The sequence below is a fragment of the Capricornis sumatraensis genome, chromosome 3, assembly GCF_032405125.1.
Source record: "Capricornis sumatraensis isolate serow.1 chromosome 3, serow.2, whole genome shotgun sequence".
In the NCBI taxonomy this organism is placed as follows: Eukaryota; Metazoa; Chordata; class Mammalia; order Artiodactyla; family Bovidae; genus Capricornis; species Capricornis sumatraensis.
In genome coordinates this window covers 62,632,194-62,653,745 of record NC_091071.1, presented here as the reverse complement: position 1 = coordinate 62,653,745, position 21,552 = coordinate 62,632,194, and the positions used below count along the sequence as shown (strand labels likewise).

Genomic DNA, 21,552 nt, shown 5'->3' with positions numbered 1-21,552 from the left:
AGTCTCAAAAAGACTATGACAAGGTCATAAGAGTATGACCACATTATTTCAGGAAGCATTTTACTTTTAAAATAAAATCTTTTCTTTTCCATGAAGGAATACTAAAGCATTGCATCTCCAAGTAACACAGAGTTTAATTATTCACTCGTGAAAATTTGAAGTGTAAAAAATGTTTATGACATTGCAAGTTCATGTACCTTTGGCAGGCGGAGCTTCCACCTTTTTGGGAACTGGTACTGGCACTTTCTCCTCTGGTACTGGCACTTTCTCCTCTGGCACTGGCACTTTCTCCTCTGGCACAGGTTTCTTGGGTACTTCAGGAACTTTAAAGACATAAAATAGGGTTAGTGTTACATTTTTCACCCATAGGTAAGAATTTAGTAATTTCTGGTCTATTGAAGTATCATAGATATTTGAACAATTTCACTTGAAGATTGAAAATAATAATTATAATAGCCACAAAACAAAGGCCTGGAAATGCACAAAAATTAAGATAAAGAACACTGAATAAATGTAGACTGCTATTAAAGACAATACACAATGTCTGGTAAATGATGGTTTTGCCCATCTTCATATTACAATAAAAATGTATTTTATTCTAAGAACTTGACACTAAAGAGGAGGAAGTCAAACATCAATCACCAGTATGCTTTGATGGTAAAATTCAGAGATGAATACACAAAAAACTGCTCCAGTTACCAGCTGGGGGGGGGGTCTTTGTCTTGGCATTAATACTGTTAATATCATCATGGGGTAAGAACAGATGCGGCTCACCAAGTGATGCTACATGGGTAAATTATTACATTATTCCACCGATGTATTACAAAGAGATGTACCTTTAGCTGGTGGAGCCTTCTCTTTCTTAGGAATGGGCACAGGAACCTTCTCCTCAGGCTTCTTAGGAATCTCAGGCACTTTAAAGATATTGTTTATTGATAAGTTCTTGCTACCAGTAACGACATATCCACACAAAGGACAGTGAACAGACGACAGGACAGTTTCAAACAACAGAGAGTAACAACGCAAAGGTTTTGAACTCAGAAGATGGCTATCTAGATGCAGATTAAGCGGGGAAAGAATCCGCCTGCAATGCGGGAGACTAGGGTTCGATTCCTGGGTTAGGAAGATCCCCTGGAGAAAGGAATGGCAACCCACTCCAGGATTCTTGCCTGGAGAATTCGACGGACAGAGGAGCCTGGCAGGCTACAGTCCACTGGGTTGCCAAGAGTTGAACATGACCGAGCAACTAAGTTTTTTATACACTCATGGTATGAGTGGTGGTGTACCTTTTGCTGGTGGGGCTTCCTTCTTTTTGGGAACAGGAACAGGTTTCTTCTCTTCTGGAACAGGTTTCTTTGGTACCTCAGGCACTTTAGAGATATTATGAAGAATTTTGGAAATGTTGCAGAAAAAGATATAAAATGTGAAAAGCAACTGCAGAAATCATGCTTCAGCCCCTGTAAGTGTCTTTTCCTAATAACAAGCAGAATTGCGCATTGGTGCTAATATACCCCAGAATTTAACCAAACTGGACACTAAGGATGCTGCTGCTTATCCCTTGGTAGGGGATGCAATCTACCTTTGACTGGTACCACTTCTTCTTCAGTTATGAGCTCCTCTTCCTCATGAACGTACTCTTCTCCTTCTTCATAATATTCCTCTATGTGGGTTACACCCTCCTCTTCAAAGGCAATCTCTTCTGGTTCTTCTCTTTCAGGTACTTCAGGCACTTTAAAGACATTATTTTTAGGTTGGATAGTTTCCCAATTACTTGATAAAATGAAGATCCATTAGGAACATGGCCATTTGTAACAGAAGAAGGAATAGGCTTCCTCTTTCCCACAGAACTCTACACATAGAACTGAACATGAATTTCATACCAAAAAAGACAAACGACGCATTAAGAAGAGTTACATATAGGTACCTCTAACAGGTGCTGTTACTTCTTTTTTAGGAACAGGTACTTTTTCTTCTGTGACAACCCTCTTGGGCTTCATGGGCACTTGAAACAGTAAGTATAAGGAAATTTTATTTTCAGAAACAGGTCACCCAATTAATGCTTGCTCTACTGTACTTCAAGGATATACAATGATTTTGCTAGTGTTTCTCCTATAGTAGATATATGATTGTTCGACTAAAGAAACTTCATATTTTCCATGGAACAGATTCTGAACCTCACTGGAATAAAAACATACAAAAGTACTCAAGGAGGTCTGGGGTAACCCCAAGATTGTGAAGTAGTGCTTAGTGTCTGATATCTCTTCTTGTCTGAAACATCCTTTACCGAAAAGCTAAATTTACTCCTGGGTAAGTATACTGCCTGAAACTGCAGAGGAGCTGCTTAGTGAAAAGCAGGGGGAAATGGTTAGATACTGAGTTAACTCTTTCTTCAATCTTCAAAATGACTTTAGGGTCAACAAACAGATCTTAAACGGTGGTATATATTGTTATATCATTACATCAATTTAGATGAGTCAGGGATGTGCCAAATGGCCACTGATTTTAAACCCAAACATTGTATTTTATATTCATTGTAGCTGTGTGTTAGGACAGCCATTGCATAAGGAGTTATGGATATATTCTGCATGACTTTTCCTTTTAAGATAACATTATCTTTTCATTCTGCATTTATAGATTTTTCTATTCAATATCCATCTAGCAATTAATATAAAAGATACAAAACAGTGAGGGCAAAAAGCAAACCATAGCTGCTTAAGTTTTAAGAGAGACATGATAAAAGGCCACAATTGAGGAAGGAAAGTATACCTTTAGCAGCTGGTTCAGTCACCTGCTCTTTTTCACGTTTGGTAACTGAAATGTGTATTTTTTCCTCAACAACTTTCTTTGCTTCTTCAGGTGCTTTAAAGATATTAATCATTAAAGACCATTAAAACCAACCCACATGAATATCATGTAAATAAAAATTCATGAAACATGGAGAAAGGTAAGAATCAGCACCAAACAATACACTCAGTAAAAACAAAGAACATCAGACAAGGTAGCAAGACATGTTTATAGACTGTAAGTGACGAAGGTGTTTCTGGTAGTTATTTTGCTGCCTGTACCTTTGGGAGGTGGAGGTTTGAGTTTCTTAGGAATGAGCACTGGCGCTTTTGCTTCAGGGACCACTTTCTTCGGCACTTGAAAATATCAACATTAACAGATTTAAAAACCCGATCCAGACTTTTTAAGAGCAGTAAGAAAAAAAATAAAGAAACACGACGTGCAACATAGGGATCCCCCCCACACACACGATTGGCACACTGCCACTTCAACACGGATTTGTAGCTGGACAGACATGGAAGAACCACAGGTCTCATCACTAATAATGTTTTTCTGACTCTACCTTTAGCTGGTGGAGCCTTTGGTTTTGTGGGAACTGGTTCTTCATGGATAGGCTTTACTGGGACGGGCTTCTCGGGTTCTTTAAAAAATATATACAGGGTATTTAATGTTAGACATTTTTATGTTAGGACATAAAAAATGATATTTCTTCAATGGACACAAAGAACTAAAATAATATATCTTATCTACAGCATAGCCATAGCCTTGAGAGGTGAGTAAGAATTAGAGGTTCAGGTAGAATAAGGTATAAAAGACTTAAACAAGCTTTTATCGCTATTTCTTCCTTGCTAATTTAATTTACTTCAACTAAGTAACTGTGACTCTTTTACATATTATCATTTCACTTGAGGTAGACAACATCATGGTTAAACTCCTTTCCATATAATATTTGTTTTTAATTCTATTTGTAAAACTATATAGAACATTCTCAAAGTTAGGCTATGAAACACCAAAAATTGAATAAATGAAATAATATTGATGCATTCTGAAATCCAACAGAATCTTATTCCTACAAATTTGATCTGCACAATGATAAAACACAATAGTTTGTGTTGGACTTCCCTGTCTTTATTTTTGAAGGAATCTTTGTTATATTTAATGAAGGGAACTCCAAGGGTAGGATGTTTTCTCAATAGGCTATCCTGTTTGATAATAACAAGCTTCAGGATGAAAGAAGTTCAGAAATTTTTGGTCATGTATTGGAACGATCAAGGGTATTTGCAGACAGACTCAGCCTTTTGGAGAAAGAAATTTACTTTCATTTGTTTGATATCAGTAAAAGCAAAAAGGAGAGGGAAAACAGATTATGCCCAGAACCAAACTCTAACAGTAACTTTACAGGTTATAGAGAATTTTTTTTTCCTAAAAGTTATCCAAGAAAGAAAATTCTGAGTTTCCCAAACAAAACAAAGTTCTTTTGAAATTTCTTTGGGTATTCAAAACTTTATCCTGTCCTAATGTCATTTGCATATATTTAATGTGGTGTCAGGTGTAGAGTTCTGCTCATACCTGTGACGTACGCTTCACGTTCTCTATACTCTTCATAATGTTCGAATTCCCGTTCCTCATACTCTTCATACTGGTCATATTCTTCTGTTGGCTCATATTCCTCAAATTCTTTATAATCATATTCTTCATATTCCTCATATTCTTCTTCCCGTTCTACTGAAACAGTTTCTTCCTCTTTGGTGTAAGCCCATTCTTTCTCTGCTGTTACAGTAACTTCTGGAACAATATTGACAACAGCAGCATTTTACTTGAAGCCCATAGGGACCATAGTGACAATGTGCTATGATTTCATTTCCTGGTAATGGTCTCATGCACTAGTTATAGGAGACCTTGACTGTCCTTCACTGGCCAAGATATTACAGAGTGTACAGTTGCTATTTACAGATTCAAACGTTAGATTCCCTGCCTTTAGTCAACAACCAGAAGGATGAGACTCAAATTAGAAACGAACAGGCCAAGAGCTGTATAGCCATGCTTCATTTTATTATTTAGTCAAAGCACAATATACCTTTAGCAGCCGGAGGTTCTCTTTTTGCAACTTCAATGGATACCTTTTCTTCTTTAACAGCTCTTTTCCTGAGTTCAGTCACTTTAAAAAGAGTAATTATTGAAAGTGAATCACAAGATTCAAAACAATGCGTGTTAAGAGAACTTGTATGTGCACAATCCCATGACAAAGATAACCATAGCCATGTTCCTTGTTTAAATGTTTCCTTTAAGCGGTAAGAAAACTCTATGGCCTAAGAAATAAACATGGTCTAACATATATATGAATGCTTTTTTCTAAGCTACTTAATTAAAAGACTTTGAATAACTTTAGGAAGATCAAGTAGTAATTATAAGAGAACTAAAAAAAGATAACTGGACAGCATAAACAATGATATCAAGCAACCATTAGACAGAAACTTATGTTACATGAATAGTTTCTTCATTTTAATTCTGAGGTATTTCCATAACTTCTTACCACCACAATGTAGAAGATTGAGGATTTAATTTTTTTTTTTAAATTTCATCCAACGTTGCCACACAAAACAAGCATTTCAGCAAAGGAAATCAGTATATAGACGAAAAAACATTAAAAGACAAGTCCATTTTAAGGGAAAGTATCTACACATGTGTGGGTGAGGTTTCATTTTTTGTTTTTGTTTTTTTGAGGAGAGAGAGATTTGAGTACATTTTCTGGTATCAGAAATGTTTAGTTTTGAGATGATATGGAGTAGCATATGTATATTAATTACTTTGTAATACATAAATTATTTTGTCTAGGGATTTCAGTTCCACTAGGAGAGTTTCAATGCTTATAAGCTTATTTTGATTTTTGGAAAAGTTGGTGTACCTTTTGCTGGTGGTTCTTCCTCTTTTCTAGGCTTGAGTTTTGGAAATTTCTCTTCTGGAACAGCTCTCTTGGGTTCCTCAGGCACTTTAAAGACAGATTTCACTTTAAAGAATTGTTTTCCTCATTCAAACCACAAAATGGTAGTTGTGTAACAGCAATTCAAACATAAAAGACTTGACATTTTTGTGATTTCAAACAGAAAACAATGATAACAATGACAACAAAAAACCAACACCCATAACTAGTGTATTTGGTAAAGAGAAGAGGGTAGGCAGAACATTCTGGGTATCAAAAGACCCCATGTACCTTTTGGTCTTGGAGGCTCCACTTTTTTAGTAACAGCAACATGAACTTTTTCTTCCTGGGTAATTTGCATGTGCCTCTCAGTCACTTGAAAGATAATTTTAGGATTATGGAGTTGTATTACTTAAAGTGGAATTTTAAAAAGTGTATTAAGTATATTCAGTTCAGTTCAGTCGCTCAGTCAGGTCTGACTGTTTGCGACCCCATGGACTACAGGACGCCAGGCCTCCCTGTCCATCACCAACTCCCAGAGTTTACTCAAACTCATGTCCATTGAGTCAGTGATGCCATCCAACCATCTCATCCTCTGTTGTTCCCTTCTCCTCCCACCTTCAATCTTTCCCAGCATCAGGGTCTTTTCAAATGCATCAGTTCTTCGCATCAGGTGGCCAAAGTATTGGAGTTTCAGCTTCAGCATCAGTTATATTAAGTATATTTGCCAGAGGCTTATGTGATTTTAGAATATAATTTTACAAGATACACACAAATAAGCTTCACAACAAGTGAGTAATAATCCACCATAGACAAGGCAATAATACATCAATCCTTGTGACCAACATACACCAATAACCTCCATATAGAAGGTGAGACCAGAGGACAGCAGTGAGAGGACGAAAGACAAGACATGTTTCTAGTCGCCGTGCTGGGGGACTTCATTTACCTTTGGTGGGAGGAGGTTCTTCTATCTTTGCCACTTTGGGAGGAGCCCTTTTTTCAGGAACTGGTTTCTTTGGTTCTTCTGGCACTTAAAAGACATTGCACGACACGGTCAGACACAACACAAGTGTGAAAAACACTAAACACAGGCACACTTATTTCTTGCTAATGTCAAAAAAATTTGAAGAATGTATCGATTTAAGATTTAAACACAGGCATTATTTAAGAATAAACGAAAACCCAATATACCTTTGGCGGGCGGCACTTTTTCCTTTTTGGGAACTGCAGCAGGAATTTTCTTTTCTGGCACAATTTTCTTCGGTGCTTCAGGAACTTTAGAAATATGAGGTTTAAGAATATTAGTCTGCATTGCAGAAGAAGTGCCATTCTTTTGCGGCAAAGAGCTCACTTTATGAAAGATCACACATTTACACAAACATTAATGACTACAGTCAGTTAAAATGTTTACACGTAAGTTGGCAAAACTGAGGCAGTTACTCAAACTAAAAGCATTATCACAGCTATGAAGACAAATGCGTCTCATTTCTCTGAGACAGAATTGTACCTTTAGCTGGTGGAGGCTCCTCTACTTTAGCAGGAATTTTCGGTTTGGGTACGATTTTCTTCTCAGGCACTTGAAAAGATTATAAAATATATTTGTAGAAATGTCCAGATTTCTTTTTAATAAAAAGTTAAGGAACTTTTAAATTAAACACATTTACTGACGTTTGCAATACAGGCAATGAATTAGCTATAAGAGAACATTTAGAATGGGACAAGTCCAACACACACAGGGGCTAGAGTTTATCTAAGAGTTGGTCTACCTTCAGCTGGTTCAGCTTCCACTTCCTCAGAAATAAAGTGCTCCTCTTCTTCTACAATGTATTCCTCAGGCTCCTCCATCACTTTAAAGATATCAATTTGAAATAAGATAAGCCTGTAGTGTTCAAATTTAGCTGTACTTTATTAAGTCAAAGAATAAGTAAAATAGTGAACGTTTAACACCTGCCAAATCCCTGGTTGCTCTCATTTATAATACCCAAAGAATAAGACTTTCATCAAAGCATATGCCTTAATAAGGAGTACAGAAACTGTTTCAGTAACTTAATTTTTAAGTGTATCATAAAGATGACAATGCTTGTATTCACAGGAAGAACAGGACAAGCACAAGACATAAGAACAATTCTAGTGGCTAAATTAACAAGAACACAGGAATTTGAAGACAAGTATTAAAAATACGATGACACTAGATTTGAAGGCGCAGGGCAGAAATATATACTTGAAGAATTGTAAGTAGGTTTATAAGAAAGAAAAGACCTGTACTACATAGGGAAAACCTGCTGAGAACTTGGAATCAGAACTCCCCACTGCCCCAGTTTTACAAGAGTAGGTATGGTGAACAAGGTTAACAGTCTTCCTGTGATTTTTGAGTCTGTGTGTATAAGGTTAATTATAGAATAGAGAGATCTAGTTATGAACATTAGGGGTAAACTTAACAGGCTACCTATCTTTTCCTTAAATCTTTTGGACTTCATGAAAGCATAAGAATATCCTGCAGTGTCTTTCCTTTTAATTAGAGTCTATAGTATTAAAAGAAATTTATAATGCATACTGTCAAAGGCTGAAGTTAGATTCATGCAATGAGAACTTTCCTTGTGTACATGTTAAGCTTTCCCAAACATTTCTAGAAGGGATAGGACCCTTGGGATCCATCAGATTCCTGACTTGTGCCTGACATCTCGGCCTTTCCCAGGAAGCACAACAGAACTGGAGGGCTTCCTCCAGGGAGTCAAGTCTTCTCTGTTCTAAGGCTTTCCATCAAGATTGCACATCTGGATTTCACATGGTGTCTCCTTCCAAGTGGGGAAGAGTCAGGACACATATTTCAAGGGCATCTGACTGTACAGTTCTATTCACCGCTTCATTAGGAAGACAGTACATTTATTAAGAAACTTACTGATTAATCTTTAAATCAGAGGTACATTAAAACTTTCATAGTAAAGTTCTTTCAGATATACTGCTTTAGCAGAGTGCTGAACTTTAGCAGCAAACCTAGGGCTGTCTTAATTCACTAAAAAGCTTGAAATAAAGCTTGTTGCTCAGTCCTTAAACCATAGAGAACTAACATTATAGGCACGCGAACATCTGAATAACAGGCTGATCTAATAAAAGATATTTCACGATTGCTCTCTCCATACATGGAACACCGGAAAGGCCTACGTGCTCAGGGCTTCACTCTCAAGCCTGGCCAACAAGGTTATCTAATTCCTTGTTCATTTAAAATATGTGAGTCAGGCTACATTATTGAGTTGTGCTATCAACACTGTTTTGGGTTACCTATGTTTTAGACATTAGACTACATTCAGCTCACCATACTGAAACCAAGTCCCATCTACCGAAAGGGTAACTGTATATGAAGATACCTGCACCTTTAGTTACCTGCTTAGTTAAATATGAAGCCCTGTCTCCTATATAGCCAAGTTAAGAGAGGGTGGACAATAAATACACTGGATGTTTAATTAATGCTCCTGAATCTTGTGGCTTGATCAAAAGACACATCAAATAAGGCCAGGAGATGTTCGCTGAATTTGTATCACTTTCATTAATCTGAGTACACAATCTGGGGAGGAAAACAGCTTATCAAGACTCCAGGTCACCACTAGCTTTATTTGCATTTTTTACCTTCATATTCTGTAACCTCTACTTCTTCCTCCTCCTCTCTTTCCTCTTCTCTATAAACTGACACGGATATTCTTTCCTCTTCTTCTGAATAACTCCATCCCTTCTCTGCAGATATTTTAAAAGATGAGATTTAATTTAAATTCCACCTGAAGAGTCCGTTGAAGTTCGGATAATAGCCATGTGTTCCCTACGGGAGGATAATGTCCTTCTATCTGCTTAGGGGTGGAGCGTCATAGGACTTCCTCATTGCAACAAGGAAGAGAGCTGGTTTCAGAAGAGGGCATGGTAGAGCCCACAACCAAGAAGAATATTCAACTTATGCCCAAGTGTGGCCCCGTTCACGTTTATCCCACATTCACCATCCCATTCACTCTCTTAGAAGATTCAGGACCAATGCAGACACAAAACATTCAGTCTCAGAGACTACAGTAGACAGACAATACTCAGCATAACTTCTAAAGTAAACGATGCGGCAAGAAGAAAAGACTCGTAGGGAACACACGCAAACTCATTTCTCCCCTCACGCCTGATTATATACCTTCGTGTCGCATGACCTCCACTCTCTGAGGAACTGTGACGGATACTTTTTCTTCGGCAGCAAATCTTTTTTCTTCCATGACCATTTTCTTAGAAACTTCGGCTTTAAGAAAGCATTAAAATTAAAGCTTAAAAAGCAAGAGTCTTAATCAAGAGTCTCCCTAAAGTTAGGGGAAGATTTGCCCAGTATACCACTCTCCCTAACAAAGTGGAAAACAAGTTACATATCACAAGTATATGCACACAGAAATTCTATCCAAAGAGAGACAAGGGGTCAGTACAAGAAGACATCAGGTAGGAAAAAGAATTCACTGGCTCAAAGATTTTTGTCAGAGGCATGAAACAAATCCTACCTCGAGGAGGAGGGGCTTTCTTAGCGACTGGAACTGGCACGGGAACTTTCTCCTCCGGGACAGGTTTCTTAGGCACCGCTGGTACTTTAAAAACATGGTCCACTTTCAGAACTTCAGTGTTATTTCACTGAAGCTCAACACCAAACACAGATACACACTCACGATGCACACATATCACAGAACTCACAAAATCATCATTTGCCTTGGAACATAAAATTGTAAAGAGGGTTCTTGGAGAGAGAGAGAGAGACAATACCTTTCAGTGGTGGAACTTCTTCCTCTTTCCGAGGGACAGGTCTTTTTTCTTCGGGAAGTTTCTTCTTTGGTATTTCTGGCACTTAAAGGATAGTATTTGATTTTACATTCTCAGAAAGGCAAAGAAAATGAGCAACATAGAACTGGCAGGCTCACTAAAGAAGACATGCAACTAAAGAAGCCTGAAGAGGAGACACGTTTATTTCATGGAGATGGATGAGGTACCTGCTGGTGGTGGAGACTCCTCTCTTTCAGTGACAATGGTTATTTTTTCTTCTGTGACAACCCTCTTCTGTACTTCAGGAACTTGAAAAGACATTAATTTTTAGAGTTGCCTTTTGTATTTTCCAAAGTAGCTTATGCACAGTTATTTTGTAAGAAAGTAGGCAGGTAGACAGACAATTTTGTTGAATTCTTATACCATAAAACATTCATTTTGAATTAAACTAAATTAACAGATAATTAGACACAAAATGTTTTACACTCAAGACATAAAGATAGGGCTTCCTTACTAAGTAAGTCATTGTACCTTTAGCTGGTGGAGCTTCCCTCTTCTTTGCAACGGGAACAGGAACCTTTTCTTCAGGAACAGGTTTTTTGGGCACCTCTGGAACTTAAAGGTGTTAAAATACAATGTTAGTTCAGATGTATATCACTTTCATGAATGGATATAAGCATAAACACAAATCTTTATGTAGTTCATTAATGCTGTTATAGATTTTTTTATGTATAGGCAAAATAATGCAAAAAATTAAAATACAGTGTTCTAAAGGCCACGATACAGTGTTCCAAAGGCCATGGTAAATGTCTTATGTGTATTACAGAGACATTTAGGCAACTAAAAAGGAGAGTTATATACACAGAAGTATGGATACACAATTTGCTGCTACTACTGCTATACTTCTGATAAAAATCAGTAATTACAGAAACAGTGTAGAGTATGGATACAGTATTCAGAAAAATCTCTTTATGCTTTGTATTGCGAACAGGAATCTGTAACAACATATATATTTTGGGTATATTTTACCCAAGACTATCTTAGACTTGGAGAAGGGCATGGCAACCCACTCCAACATTCTTGCCTGGAGAATTCCACGGACAGAGGAGCCTGGCAGGTTACAGTCCATGGGGTTGCATGACTGAGTGACTAACATTTTCACATCTTAGACCAATAAGTCATTAGAATGGTTGTATATATATCGTTATTATTTTTTTCTATTTCTCTTCTGGGTTTTTTTGTTTGCTTGTGCCCCTGTAGTGTTTACAAAACTCAGGAAACACTCTTGTGCTAGGCTAGCCCTCTCAATATGACACTGAAGTGTTCATTTGGTTTAAAAAGAAAAGACTATAAAGAAACAAACATACTATCTTGAAAAGATACATGCCCCTCAATGTTTATAGCAGGATTATTTATAATGCTAAGATATCAAAACAATTTAAGTGTCCATCTATAGATGAATGAATAAAGATGTGGTATATTTTTAAGAATGGAATGGTACTCAGCCATAAAAGAAAGAATGAAATGTTGCCATTTAAACACTTGGATGAACTTGGAGGGTATTATGCCAAATGAAACATCAGAGAGCAACAAGTACTGTATGATATCACTTACATGTAGAGTCTTATGAAGGATATAGGATGCTTGGGGCTGGTGCACTGGGATGACCCAGAGGGATGGTATGGGGAGGGAGGTGGGAGGGGGGTTCAGGATGGGGAACACGTGTACACCCATGGCAGATTCATGTTGATAAATGGCAAAAACCAATACAATATTGTAAAGTAATTAGCCTCCAATTAAAATAAATTTAAATTTAAAAATAAATAAATAAATAACAAAATAGTGAACATAACAAAAAAGAGACAGACTCACAGATATAGAGAACAAGTTAGTGGTTACCAGTCGGGGCGAGGGAAGAAGGGAGGGGCAATACAGGGGTAGGGATTAAGAGATACAGACTATTATATATAAAATAAGCTACAAGGATACAGTGCACAACCCAGGGAATACAGCCAATATTCCAAAACAATTACAAATGGAGTATAACCTTTAAGCGTTGTGAACCACTATATAGTACACCTGTACGGTATAGAGTATTGTGTATCAACTATACTTCAATTAAAAAAAAGAATACCTCTCCTCCCCCTGGGATTCTGAAACAGCCAAGAGTTTGAGAAACAGAAGCAGACTTGACTCAGGAAGAAAATGGAAAATTGAGAAGTCAGGCGAAAGAGAACACTACATAAAATGTATGAGCCTGCTTTCTTCCAAGCTGGATGGCACTGGATCTCCATAACCGACCAGATGTGTGCAGTTTTGTTGCTTCATCACCTCCATAAAGTAGTGTCTTGCTATCACTAAAACCCCCCAAACCAACCAAATCCAAAATCAAAGCCAGAATGAACACAGTTGAATCCAAACACACCTGTATGCAAGATCCCTTCACTCACTAATCAGATAACTGCAACATTTGTGGCAAGTGCCTATGCTCAATTAATGTCTAGAGAAATATGGTGAAAGTCACTGCCAAAAGTTGCTGCTTCCAATTTTTTAAGAGTAGGCCTCATTGACTTTTCAGACGAGTGGCTGTTACCAGTAACACAGCAACATCTTTACCTAGTTAACATTCAGTTCTACCAAACTCCCTCCTATTAATCTTTATCTTGTCATAACTCATGAAAGTGTTTTTTTTTTTTTTAAATTAACAGATGGTCACATAGTTGAGGAGTGAAAGAGCGTTTCCTAGAAACATGCCCTGTAGAAAACGAATTTCACAAATGCTTTTTCTTTCTCTAAGGGAAGATATTAAAAATTTAAGACAGCAGTTTGATATAGTTACTTTTTAAAAGTGACTTCTGTTGTTCAGTATCATAAATAATGTATGTCAAGAGTAGAGCCCCAAAGCTGGAAAAACAAATGAAAAACACTAGGGACATAAAAGACACAAGATAGACAGCAGAGTAAGTATGAAGACTGTGTAAAACAAAGCACTGGCATTTGGAGCAAAGGGGCAGCCCGTGATCAGGTCTGGTGTACCTTTTGGGGGAGCAGCAGGCTCCTTCTTGGGCACGGGAACTGGCTTTTTCTCCTCTGGCACAGGTTTCTTGGGAACTTCAGGAACTTTAAAGACACCATTGTTGAAACAATATTGAGAACTCTAGTCTCCTTCTGAGACACTTAAGATTACGTTAAATCATAAATCCTCACTAAGAGTGAAAGAATTTAGGAAGTAATTTAATACTCTCTACCCGTGATGAAAATACACGCCAAGTACAATACCGTAGAGACATTATGCATATTACATGGAGTTGACAAAGACCAAATTAGCATGGTCTGGAGTCTAAAAGTGTTACTGACATTTGTATAACATATTACCACAAATTAATGAAATCAATATACACAGGATTAAACTATATTACAACCGGTTTACAGATGCTATCTCATTAACACATAGATCCAACAGAAAAACGTACAAGAAGACAGGCACTACAAATATTTTTCAAAAATATGATTCTACCTTTGGCTGGTGGGGGCTCCACCTTTTTAGGAACAGGAACGGGGACCACTTCTTCTGGTATCTTGGGTGGCTCAGGGACTTCAAAAAAAATGGGTTGTTTTTGAGAAACTGTGCATTTTGACAAGGCATATATTGTTGTAAGACTTAAAGAAAATATATTCTGGTTTTACACCAATTGAAGGCAACAAAATTAGGTGTTATAATCAAGGGTTAGGGGCAATGGGCTAGCGGCCAGTTAGAAAACGTGCCTGTCGTTCATTTTTACCTGTGGAATCTCTACTTTCCCAGAAACAGGTTGGAATGCCCCTTCCTCAGAGGTATGAGTGCCTGTTTCTCAGACACCAGTTTTAGAAACTTCACTTTTAAAGTCACTGCACTGGAACAATTGCATTCAAATGTCTTAAATAATGTTTGTATCCTAAATGTTTAACATCTCGCCTGGGCATAGGAGAGGGTCAGTGGTGGGGGGATGGGAGCCCTAATTTGTAGTCTCGATCAGTTTCCAAGTTCCAAATTCCATGGTGGTGCAAATACATGCATCCTGGCTACTGATCATGACGTCACTGTCATGGAGTTTGGAAGGGACAGGAAGTAGTGCAAAATGATCCAGTATTTTCACAACTCAGAGGCAATCCACACAACCTCGGAAACACAGTCATAGTAAAAGGGGGAACTAATGAGTTTTGAGCATTTATTACCATAGTTTTAATTTATTTATTAAATTTTATATAATTTTTAAATCATGGAGGTGTTAAATGCTGGGTAGCAAATTCCTGAAAACTTAACATCAGCTCTCGTGAGCTGGTAGGAGCTCTCTCCAGGACACTGTATTTCTGTTTCTAAATGGCTGGTCACTGGATCGTAAGCTCAGTGAAGTGGGAAACAGAGCTGCTGGGAATTGTCATTCTTTTCTCCAGTATCCTCCTCATAGGTCTTCTCACCTGCCTATGATTTCCTTTGTATATAGTGGCTGGAGGTCTGTGGACTGTGACTAAATCTATTATTTAATAGTAACAGATTCAGATATTTGGAACTTTTAAAAAATGTTATTTTGACACTTTTAAAGGATTTTAAACTTGGAATACATCACTAATACCTTTGGGTGGAGGTTCAATCTTTTTGGAAACAGCAACATGAATTTTCTCTTCGGTAACAGTTTTCTTTTGTACCTCAGGGACTTAAAAAAAAATGTACATTTTAGTTCCTGGTATGCCGTACTGTAGGTGATGTTGCAATTTACAAAGAATATTGAAATACGAATTAAAACAGACAACTGTAAAATGAAAAGATGACAAAGATTCACAAGGAGACAGAGATAGCTACAGGAACACAAATTAGATAAGAAGAGGGATAAAAATCCATCTGATGCCCTTCCAATTGAGCCCCATATTCAAATTTGCCTTGTACCTGTGACTGACACCTCCTCCTCCTCCTCTGTGTGAGTAGCAAAGAACATCTTTTCTTCTGAAATAACCATCTTCTTTGTATGTACAGCAGGTACTTGAAAGAGAGTATTTCACATTAGTATTTCTTTTTCCAGGAAAAGACATCAAATACATGGCGTGTACACTGTATTTAAGTTTTTAGTTGCAGAATGAGTGGGTTAATGTGATAGCTTAAGAACAAATTCAGTATTGACAAGGAAATAAATCGTGTTTTGATCTATAGGGACAAACAACCCATGCAGACTTTATCAAATATTATTAAATTGGAATCAAATAGAGACAACTTCTTCACATGTGATGCGGTGTTTTCCCAAATCCATTAGGGCTTATTTACATAAGTGAGAGGATGGGAATATTATATGTAACAGAAAACACTGCAAAGTAAAGTTAGAGAACTACTGATTAAACACAAATCCTTCCTTAATTAAAAAATTATGCAATTTTAGAGTGAAACTAAAAACAAAGTTATTATTTACATAAATTATATAAATGTGCAACATAAAATATATATTATATAATATATAATATGTCTTTATTTTGGTGATTTCATATTTGTGTATTGTTCAGTAATATATGTACACATATCCATACATGTAAATAGAAATGTTTAAAACTTGTAGCTGAAAGACAAAGATGTATACCTTTCACTTCAATAATTTCTTCCTGCACTGGAGTCCGAGAAGGTTTTTGTGGAACAATCTTCTTTGAAACTTCAGGTACTTAAAAAATATGTACAAATATATTTGTATTGTGAAGAATATTGTTTTGCACAAAATTTAAAAAATCTTAATTTAGATGACTACATAAATAACTAACATGTGACTATATATTAGTAAACAATTACTTGTGTACACGGTACTTGAAATGTTTTATTATCAGTTTTTTGAAATCAAATTCCTTCCAATTTACAGAGAAAGATTTTTTTTTGAAAAATAGATGTACATAATGGATATTCATTGAAAGGATTGATGCTGAAACTGAAGCTTCAATACTTTTGGCCACCTGATGCAAAGAGCCGACTCAGTGGAAAAGACCCTGATGCTGCAAAAGCAGAAGGGGGCAAGAGAGGAGTAAGTGGTTGGATGGCATCATCAACTCAATGGACATGAATCTGAGCAAACTCCAGGAGATAGTGAAGGACAGGGAAGCCTGGTGTGTTGCAGTTCATAGGTTCACAAAGAGTTGGACATGACTTAGTGACTGAACAACAACAATGGAATATTTGGAAGGTATAAAAAATATAATGTGGTGGGAAAAAAAAAAATCACCAATTCAGCTACTACCCAGAAGCATGAAATGTTTTAAATAATAATACCTTTGGTGACTTGAACTTTTTCTTCCTCCATTCTTCGAGAAGTCTTTTCAATTTTTTCAACTACAGGCTTCTTTACAACTGTAAGTATTTTAAAAAAATTGCAGCACTTTTAGAATTTCTATTAAAATAGTCTCTCTCTTTTTCTTTGATTTTTTAAAGAGAGAGATAAGTTTGTTGCACTGAACTTCAAGTACAAGCTTCTGTACTTCAAGTATTTTGGCTTTATTTTATGCTTACCAGAACACTTTTTATCATCTTTTTTATGTTTACATTAGATGAAGTAGGTAGATATTCTTAGAAAAAAATCATTGATACAATGAAGCTTCAAGAAGAAGTTGTGTCTATTGGATTAAACTTGTGATTCATACATCTTTGCCCAGCAAGCCATGATCATGTTGTTGATGATGTGATCTATTTAAATAATTCCAATTACATACCTTTAGGAGGTGGTACTTCTTTCTTTTCAGGTACTTTTGCTGGAATTTTCCTCTCACGTGATTCTTTAACAAAAACAGTAATGAAAAGGAGTGGTTGAATACGTAAATTCTAATAAATTGCATCAGTTTGCAAATGATGTAAATTAAGAATAATATGCAACTGTGTAAACTACAGTATTTGGGATCTTTATGGCTAACAGGATTACTCAAGCCCGATTTAGAAGCAAGATCAAGCAGAGATAGCAAGGTAGTAAGACTAAAACTTGAACTTCCACATTAGAAAAGAGCACTTGGAATTCAGTCTTAGTAACAGGACTAAATGATTCAATTTACAATAACAAAGCATGGAAGTAGCTCTGAAGAAAAGAATTCTCTTAAAGATTCTAAAGATTTCTAACTTAAAAAATGGAAACGGTCTTTTCATCTATTTCATATTCATTACGAATCAGGTTAATAACCTTGAAAATAGAACTGAGCAACAATGAGGACAAGAGAAAAAAAATCACCCATCTAATACATACCTTCATAAACCTCCTTCTGAACTTGGACGACTTCTCTCTCTCGGTAAGTCTCCTCCCACTCCTCCTCTCCTTCATCATAACCTTCTTCCCTTTCATAGTATTCTTGCCCTTCTTCAAAATCTTCTTCCCATTCCTCGTGAACTTCCCTCTTAGCTTCTACCTGGGCCTCTTCGTACTCTTCCTCTGGTTCCTCGTAATAAGGTTCTTCGTATGGCTCCGTGTACGGTTCCACCTCTAGCTCATCGTAAGGTTCTTCCAAAGATTCTATGTAAACTTTCTTCTCCTCGTAGACTGCTTGCTTTCTCTCATACACAGCTTCTTTTTCTTTCTGAACCTCTTTCTTTCTGGTTATGGTCGTTATTTTCACTTCTTCAGCCTTGGAGGATACATCAATAATTTCAGGTGCTAAAATAAATTTAAAAAGAAAAGATTAGCATATTAATTATATCCACACAATTACTTCACTAAGCAAGAGTCGGTGTCATCTAGCAATATCAGCATCTCGGATTTTAGCATCAATTTGATTATTTATGTTTTCTTTGTGTTGTGGTTCTGCTTAAATTTTTGTTGATTATGGAACAAAATCAAGAGGGACAAGAGACAGTCTACTCCTAATCTGAGGATTCTTCCCATGTGTACAAAATGGCATTCAGTAAATATTCTTAAATGAACACATCTTCCATTGTTTGGTGGGAGCTCCAATTTGTAAAACTCTTAGCTTTTTTCCCCATGGAATATCTTAATATTTGATCATTATATGGAATTTATATTTAATATTTCTGCAGCTACTTACAATTCCAATTCTTCTTTCAAAAACAGTACTAATTTTAAAGCTACATTTTTAAATATCGAATATAACTCTTTAGTCAGTTGAATAAAGATAATATTTGAAATTTTGTAACTAAATCAATTAGTTGCTTTTGTATGACAACTTTAAAAATACTAAGGCTAACATTATTCATATGATCGTTAACATCTGTGTTAGCTGCAGCTGAAATAATAAGAGCTGATCCCTCCTTTCTAGCCCTAACCATTTCTTTCCCTGTGTCCACTGTAGAGAGGCTACATAAACATCTGCCTAGGTTTCTTTCCTGGAATTTGACCAATATAAAGTAGCCATTATTTCTACTGCTAATTTTACTGTAGCAGAGGAGACTGCAATTTTATAATAAGTTGGAAGCCTAGTACATAAGAATACAATGTGCGGGAAAAAATCTCAGCAAGAAATAGAATATTTAATAATTTCATTTACCTTCTGCTGGAATTAAGGCAGTAGGACGTGGTGGCTTCTTGGGAACCTCTATAACTTTGAAAACATAAAATGCAAGTTTATTTTTAGATTATGCATTTTTAATGCTTACTAATCCTATATACCCTTGTTAGTCATTTGTATGATCTGTGAATACTATTTGTATACCAAATGCTTTTATAAGATGCAAATTTGCTCACCAGAAATGCTCTGCAGTGCCATGCAAATGAAACTATGGAAAGGGTAAAACTTTTTTTCTAGCTTAGGTTGATTTAAAACAATTTCTATTAGTATGAAACATAAAGAGAATATTCAGTATGTCTGATGCTAAAACATAATGCTAAAGGAAAATAATTTTTTTCAGGGATTAATGATAAAGTTCAGGAACTATCCATGGCTTTTGAGCTTCTCCTTATTCTATAACACTTGACCACTCAGAAAAAAGTCTCAGTGAAGGGGCACCCTGTGCTCCTGAATTTTCCTTCTTTTTAGGAGCTTGCTGTAATCTAATCTTAGCCAGATGGATAAAACCGTTTGCTTAAATTTAGCTATCTATTTTTCTTTCTAAAAATTTCCCAAGTTAACCACAAAAACTTAAAGTAGGTAAACTGATGCCCCGGTAAAAAGTATTTTTCTTCTGTGGGTATTGACATTTAGCTCAGCTGAACCCGGAAAGATGCTGAACTGGGCTGGAGCAACCACTCAAAACTAGCACCAGCCCTTTAAAACACTCTATTTGAGTGACTAGGTTTAAGACCATAAGTTGGACCAGAGGGCAGTGCCTTCTTTAAATCACCATTCAGAGATAATAAGAACTCTCTGGTGTGGCCATAGGGTGTCATGGGCAGACACAGGCAAAGGAGGACAGGGGAGAAAAAAAGTGGGAAAATAAAGCTGAGAAAGAGAAAGTGAGGACTGAGTCAAGGAACAGTGCGAGAGTGAGTAAATGAACAGGTAGTCTTATAAAGCCACACTCTCAGTCTTCCTCTGTCCTTCTCTGTCTGGATTTAAATTCTTTTAACTAAGAGAAAAGCAGTAAGACTGAATTTCGGGGGGTGGGGTTGGGTGGTGCTGTGCAGCCAGCAGGATCTTACTTTCCTGACCAGGGGTTGAACCTGGCCCACAGCAGTGAAAGTGCCAAGCACTAACTACTGGACTGCCAGGGGATTCTTGGAATTTTGATAAATCATAATACCTTTAGGTGCTGCCTCTTCCTTGGGCTTTGCGACAACCTTTTTAGCATCTTTCTTCACAGCTTTTTTGGTCACTAAAAAATAAGATGTCAGATGTAAATTTTACTAAAATGTTTTCAGGAAACTGAGAAGTATATTGAAATTCATTTTTTCCATGTGGTTTGAATGATAACAAGAGACTCTGTACATTATTGTAAGATGCCTGTTTCAGAAAGATCTTGGACTAGAAAGTAGAAAAATTTGGGGGGAAGGAGAAAGAATATGTAAGTGAAAGTGAAAGTCATGTCTGATTGTGATCCCATGAACTGTAGCCCACCAGGCTTTTCTGTCCATGGAATACTCCAGGCAAGAGTAATCGAGTGGGTTGCCAATTCCTTCTCCAGAGGATCTTCCCCCTGAAGATCTTCCCAGCCCAGGGATTGAACCTGGGTCTCCTGCATTGCAGGCAGATTCTTTACCATTTGAGCCACCAGGGAAGCCCACACTGATTTTATGCCTGCTTCAAGTTTTTGAAACATCCAGGGCAAACCCATGTGATATCATGTATAGAAAAGGTACACTATTTCATCTTTGTTTCACTTAGGTAAGACTGCTTTAAATTTGTCAGGAATAAGAATAACAAGTGAATTAGTAAAATTAAAGTTCCACCTATGTTATATTGTGGAAATGTTCTTTTGTTAAAGCTAACGTATACCTTGAACCTGGCCCCAGATCATAACTTGATTATGCCTCCTAGTATTCATGAATAATGACAGTGTTTAAAATTTTTTAAATGTGATTTAATTTCTCAAGTTTCCCAGTGGGTACTTAGTCATGTTGACAGTAGTGCTCAAAGCATAAATCACTCATTAAGATGAATTATTATTCCTGACAACAAATATAAGCAGAAATCTATTTTTTGGTATTTGATTCTTGCTCATTTTTACTATCAGAAGTAGATGAAATATAGTTAACTATGTTTATGTAAGTTATAAAAATACTTATCTTTGTTACTGAGATAGTTTAATCATAAAACTAGAAGTGTTTTTTATTTTTTTGTCTTTTACTAGATTTCCCCTAAGGCTAGCTGAAAATTTTCTCAAGCTTTAGACACCAATTGTAATGGCTATTAGGGGATTAGCCTGGAGGCTACTACTGTAATGGTGGCTTGGCTTTGGGAAATTGTGACCTTGACATGCAGAATTTTTTCCTGATGTTGCTGGGAGAATTTCCGATAACAGTTCTAAACTCCCCAGGACTCTAGAAAAGTCCAGGCAGTCTGTTGATTAATTAGTTGAGAAGGTTCCGGGCACAAACAGTACAACTTATCTACTGAACTATTTAAGAGGGACAATTCCCTGATACACTCAAAAGTTTATTGGAGAGCTCTTTCCTTAGCTTTAGAAAAAAAAAAAATCAAAG

At 36.7% G+C, this 21,552-nt stretch overlaps 1 protein-coding gene across 4 annotated transcripts in view; it reads right to left on the bottom strand.

Moving 5' to 3' along the window:
• Positions 1-21,552, bottom strand: part of TTN (titin) — a 272,102-nt gene that overhangs the window by 144,283 nt on the left and 106,267 nt on the right. For 2 of the 4 annotated variants that reach the window (XM_068969318.1, XM_068969319.1), the window contains 32 exons: positions 20,154-20,225; positions 18,962-19,009; positions 17,710-18,114; positions 17,189-17,251; positions 16,752-16,829; positions 16,078-16,155; positions 15,399-15,491; positions 15,088-15,168; positions 13,992-14,069; positions 13,511-13,594; positions 11,006-11,089; positions 10,702-10,782; positions 10,478-10,558; positions 10,222-10,305; positions 9,870-9,971; positions 9,332-9,445; positions 7,474-7,554; positions 7,215-7,283; positions 6,899-6,982; positions 6,654-6,737; positions 5,996-6,079; positions 5,690-5,773; positions 4,862-4,942; positions 4,354-4,569; positions 3,347-3,424; positions 3,066-3,140; positions 2,767-2,859; positions 1,925-2,002; positions 1,580-1,729; positions 1,287-1,370; positions 837-914; positions 198-323 (listed from right to left, as the gene is read on the bottom strand). The exons of the other annotated variants lie outside the window; for them this stretch is intronic. In XM_068969318.1, the coding sequence (XP_068825419.1) occupies positions 198-323; positions 837-914; positions 1,287-1,370; positions 1,580-1,729; positions 1,925-2,002; positions 2,767-2,859; positions 3,066-3,140; positions 3,347-3,424; positions 4,354-4,569; positions 4,862-4,942; positions 5,690-5,773; positions 5,996-6,079; positions 6,654-6,737; positions 6,899-6,982; positions 7,215-7,283; positions 7,474-7,554; positions 9,332-9,445; positions 9,870-9,971; positions 10,222-10,305; positions 10,478-10,558; positions 10,702-10,782; positions 11,006-11,089; positions 13,511-13,594; positions 13,992-14,069; positions 15,088-15,168; positions 15,399-15,491; positions 16,078-16,155; positions 16,752-16,829; positions 17,189-17,251; positions 17,710-18,114; positions 18,962-19,009; positions 20,154-20,225 (3,171 nt within the window). The remainder of the gene's footprint in view (positions 1-197; positions 324-836; positions 915-1,286; positions 1,371-1,579; positions 1,730-1,924; positions 2,003-2,766; positions 2,860-3,065; positions 3,141-3,346; positions 3,425-4,353; positions 4,570-4,861; positions 4,943-5,689; positions 5,774-5,995; positions 6,080-6,653; positions 6,738-6,898; positions 6,983-7,214; positions 7,284-7,473; positions 7,555-9,331; positions 9,446-9,869; positions 9,972-10,221; positions 10,306-10,477; positions 10,559-10,701; positions 10,783-11,005; positions 11,090-13,510; positions 13,595-13,991; positions 14,070-15,087; positions 15,169-15,398; positions 15,492-16,077; positions 16,156-16,751; positions 16,830-17,188; positions 17,252-17,709; positions 18,115-18,961; positions 19,010-20,153; positions 20,226-21,552) is intronic. 4 annotated transcript variants of the gene reach the window in all.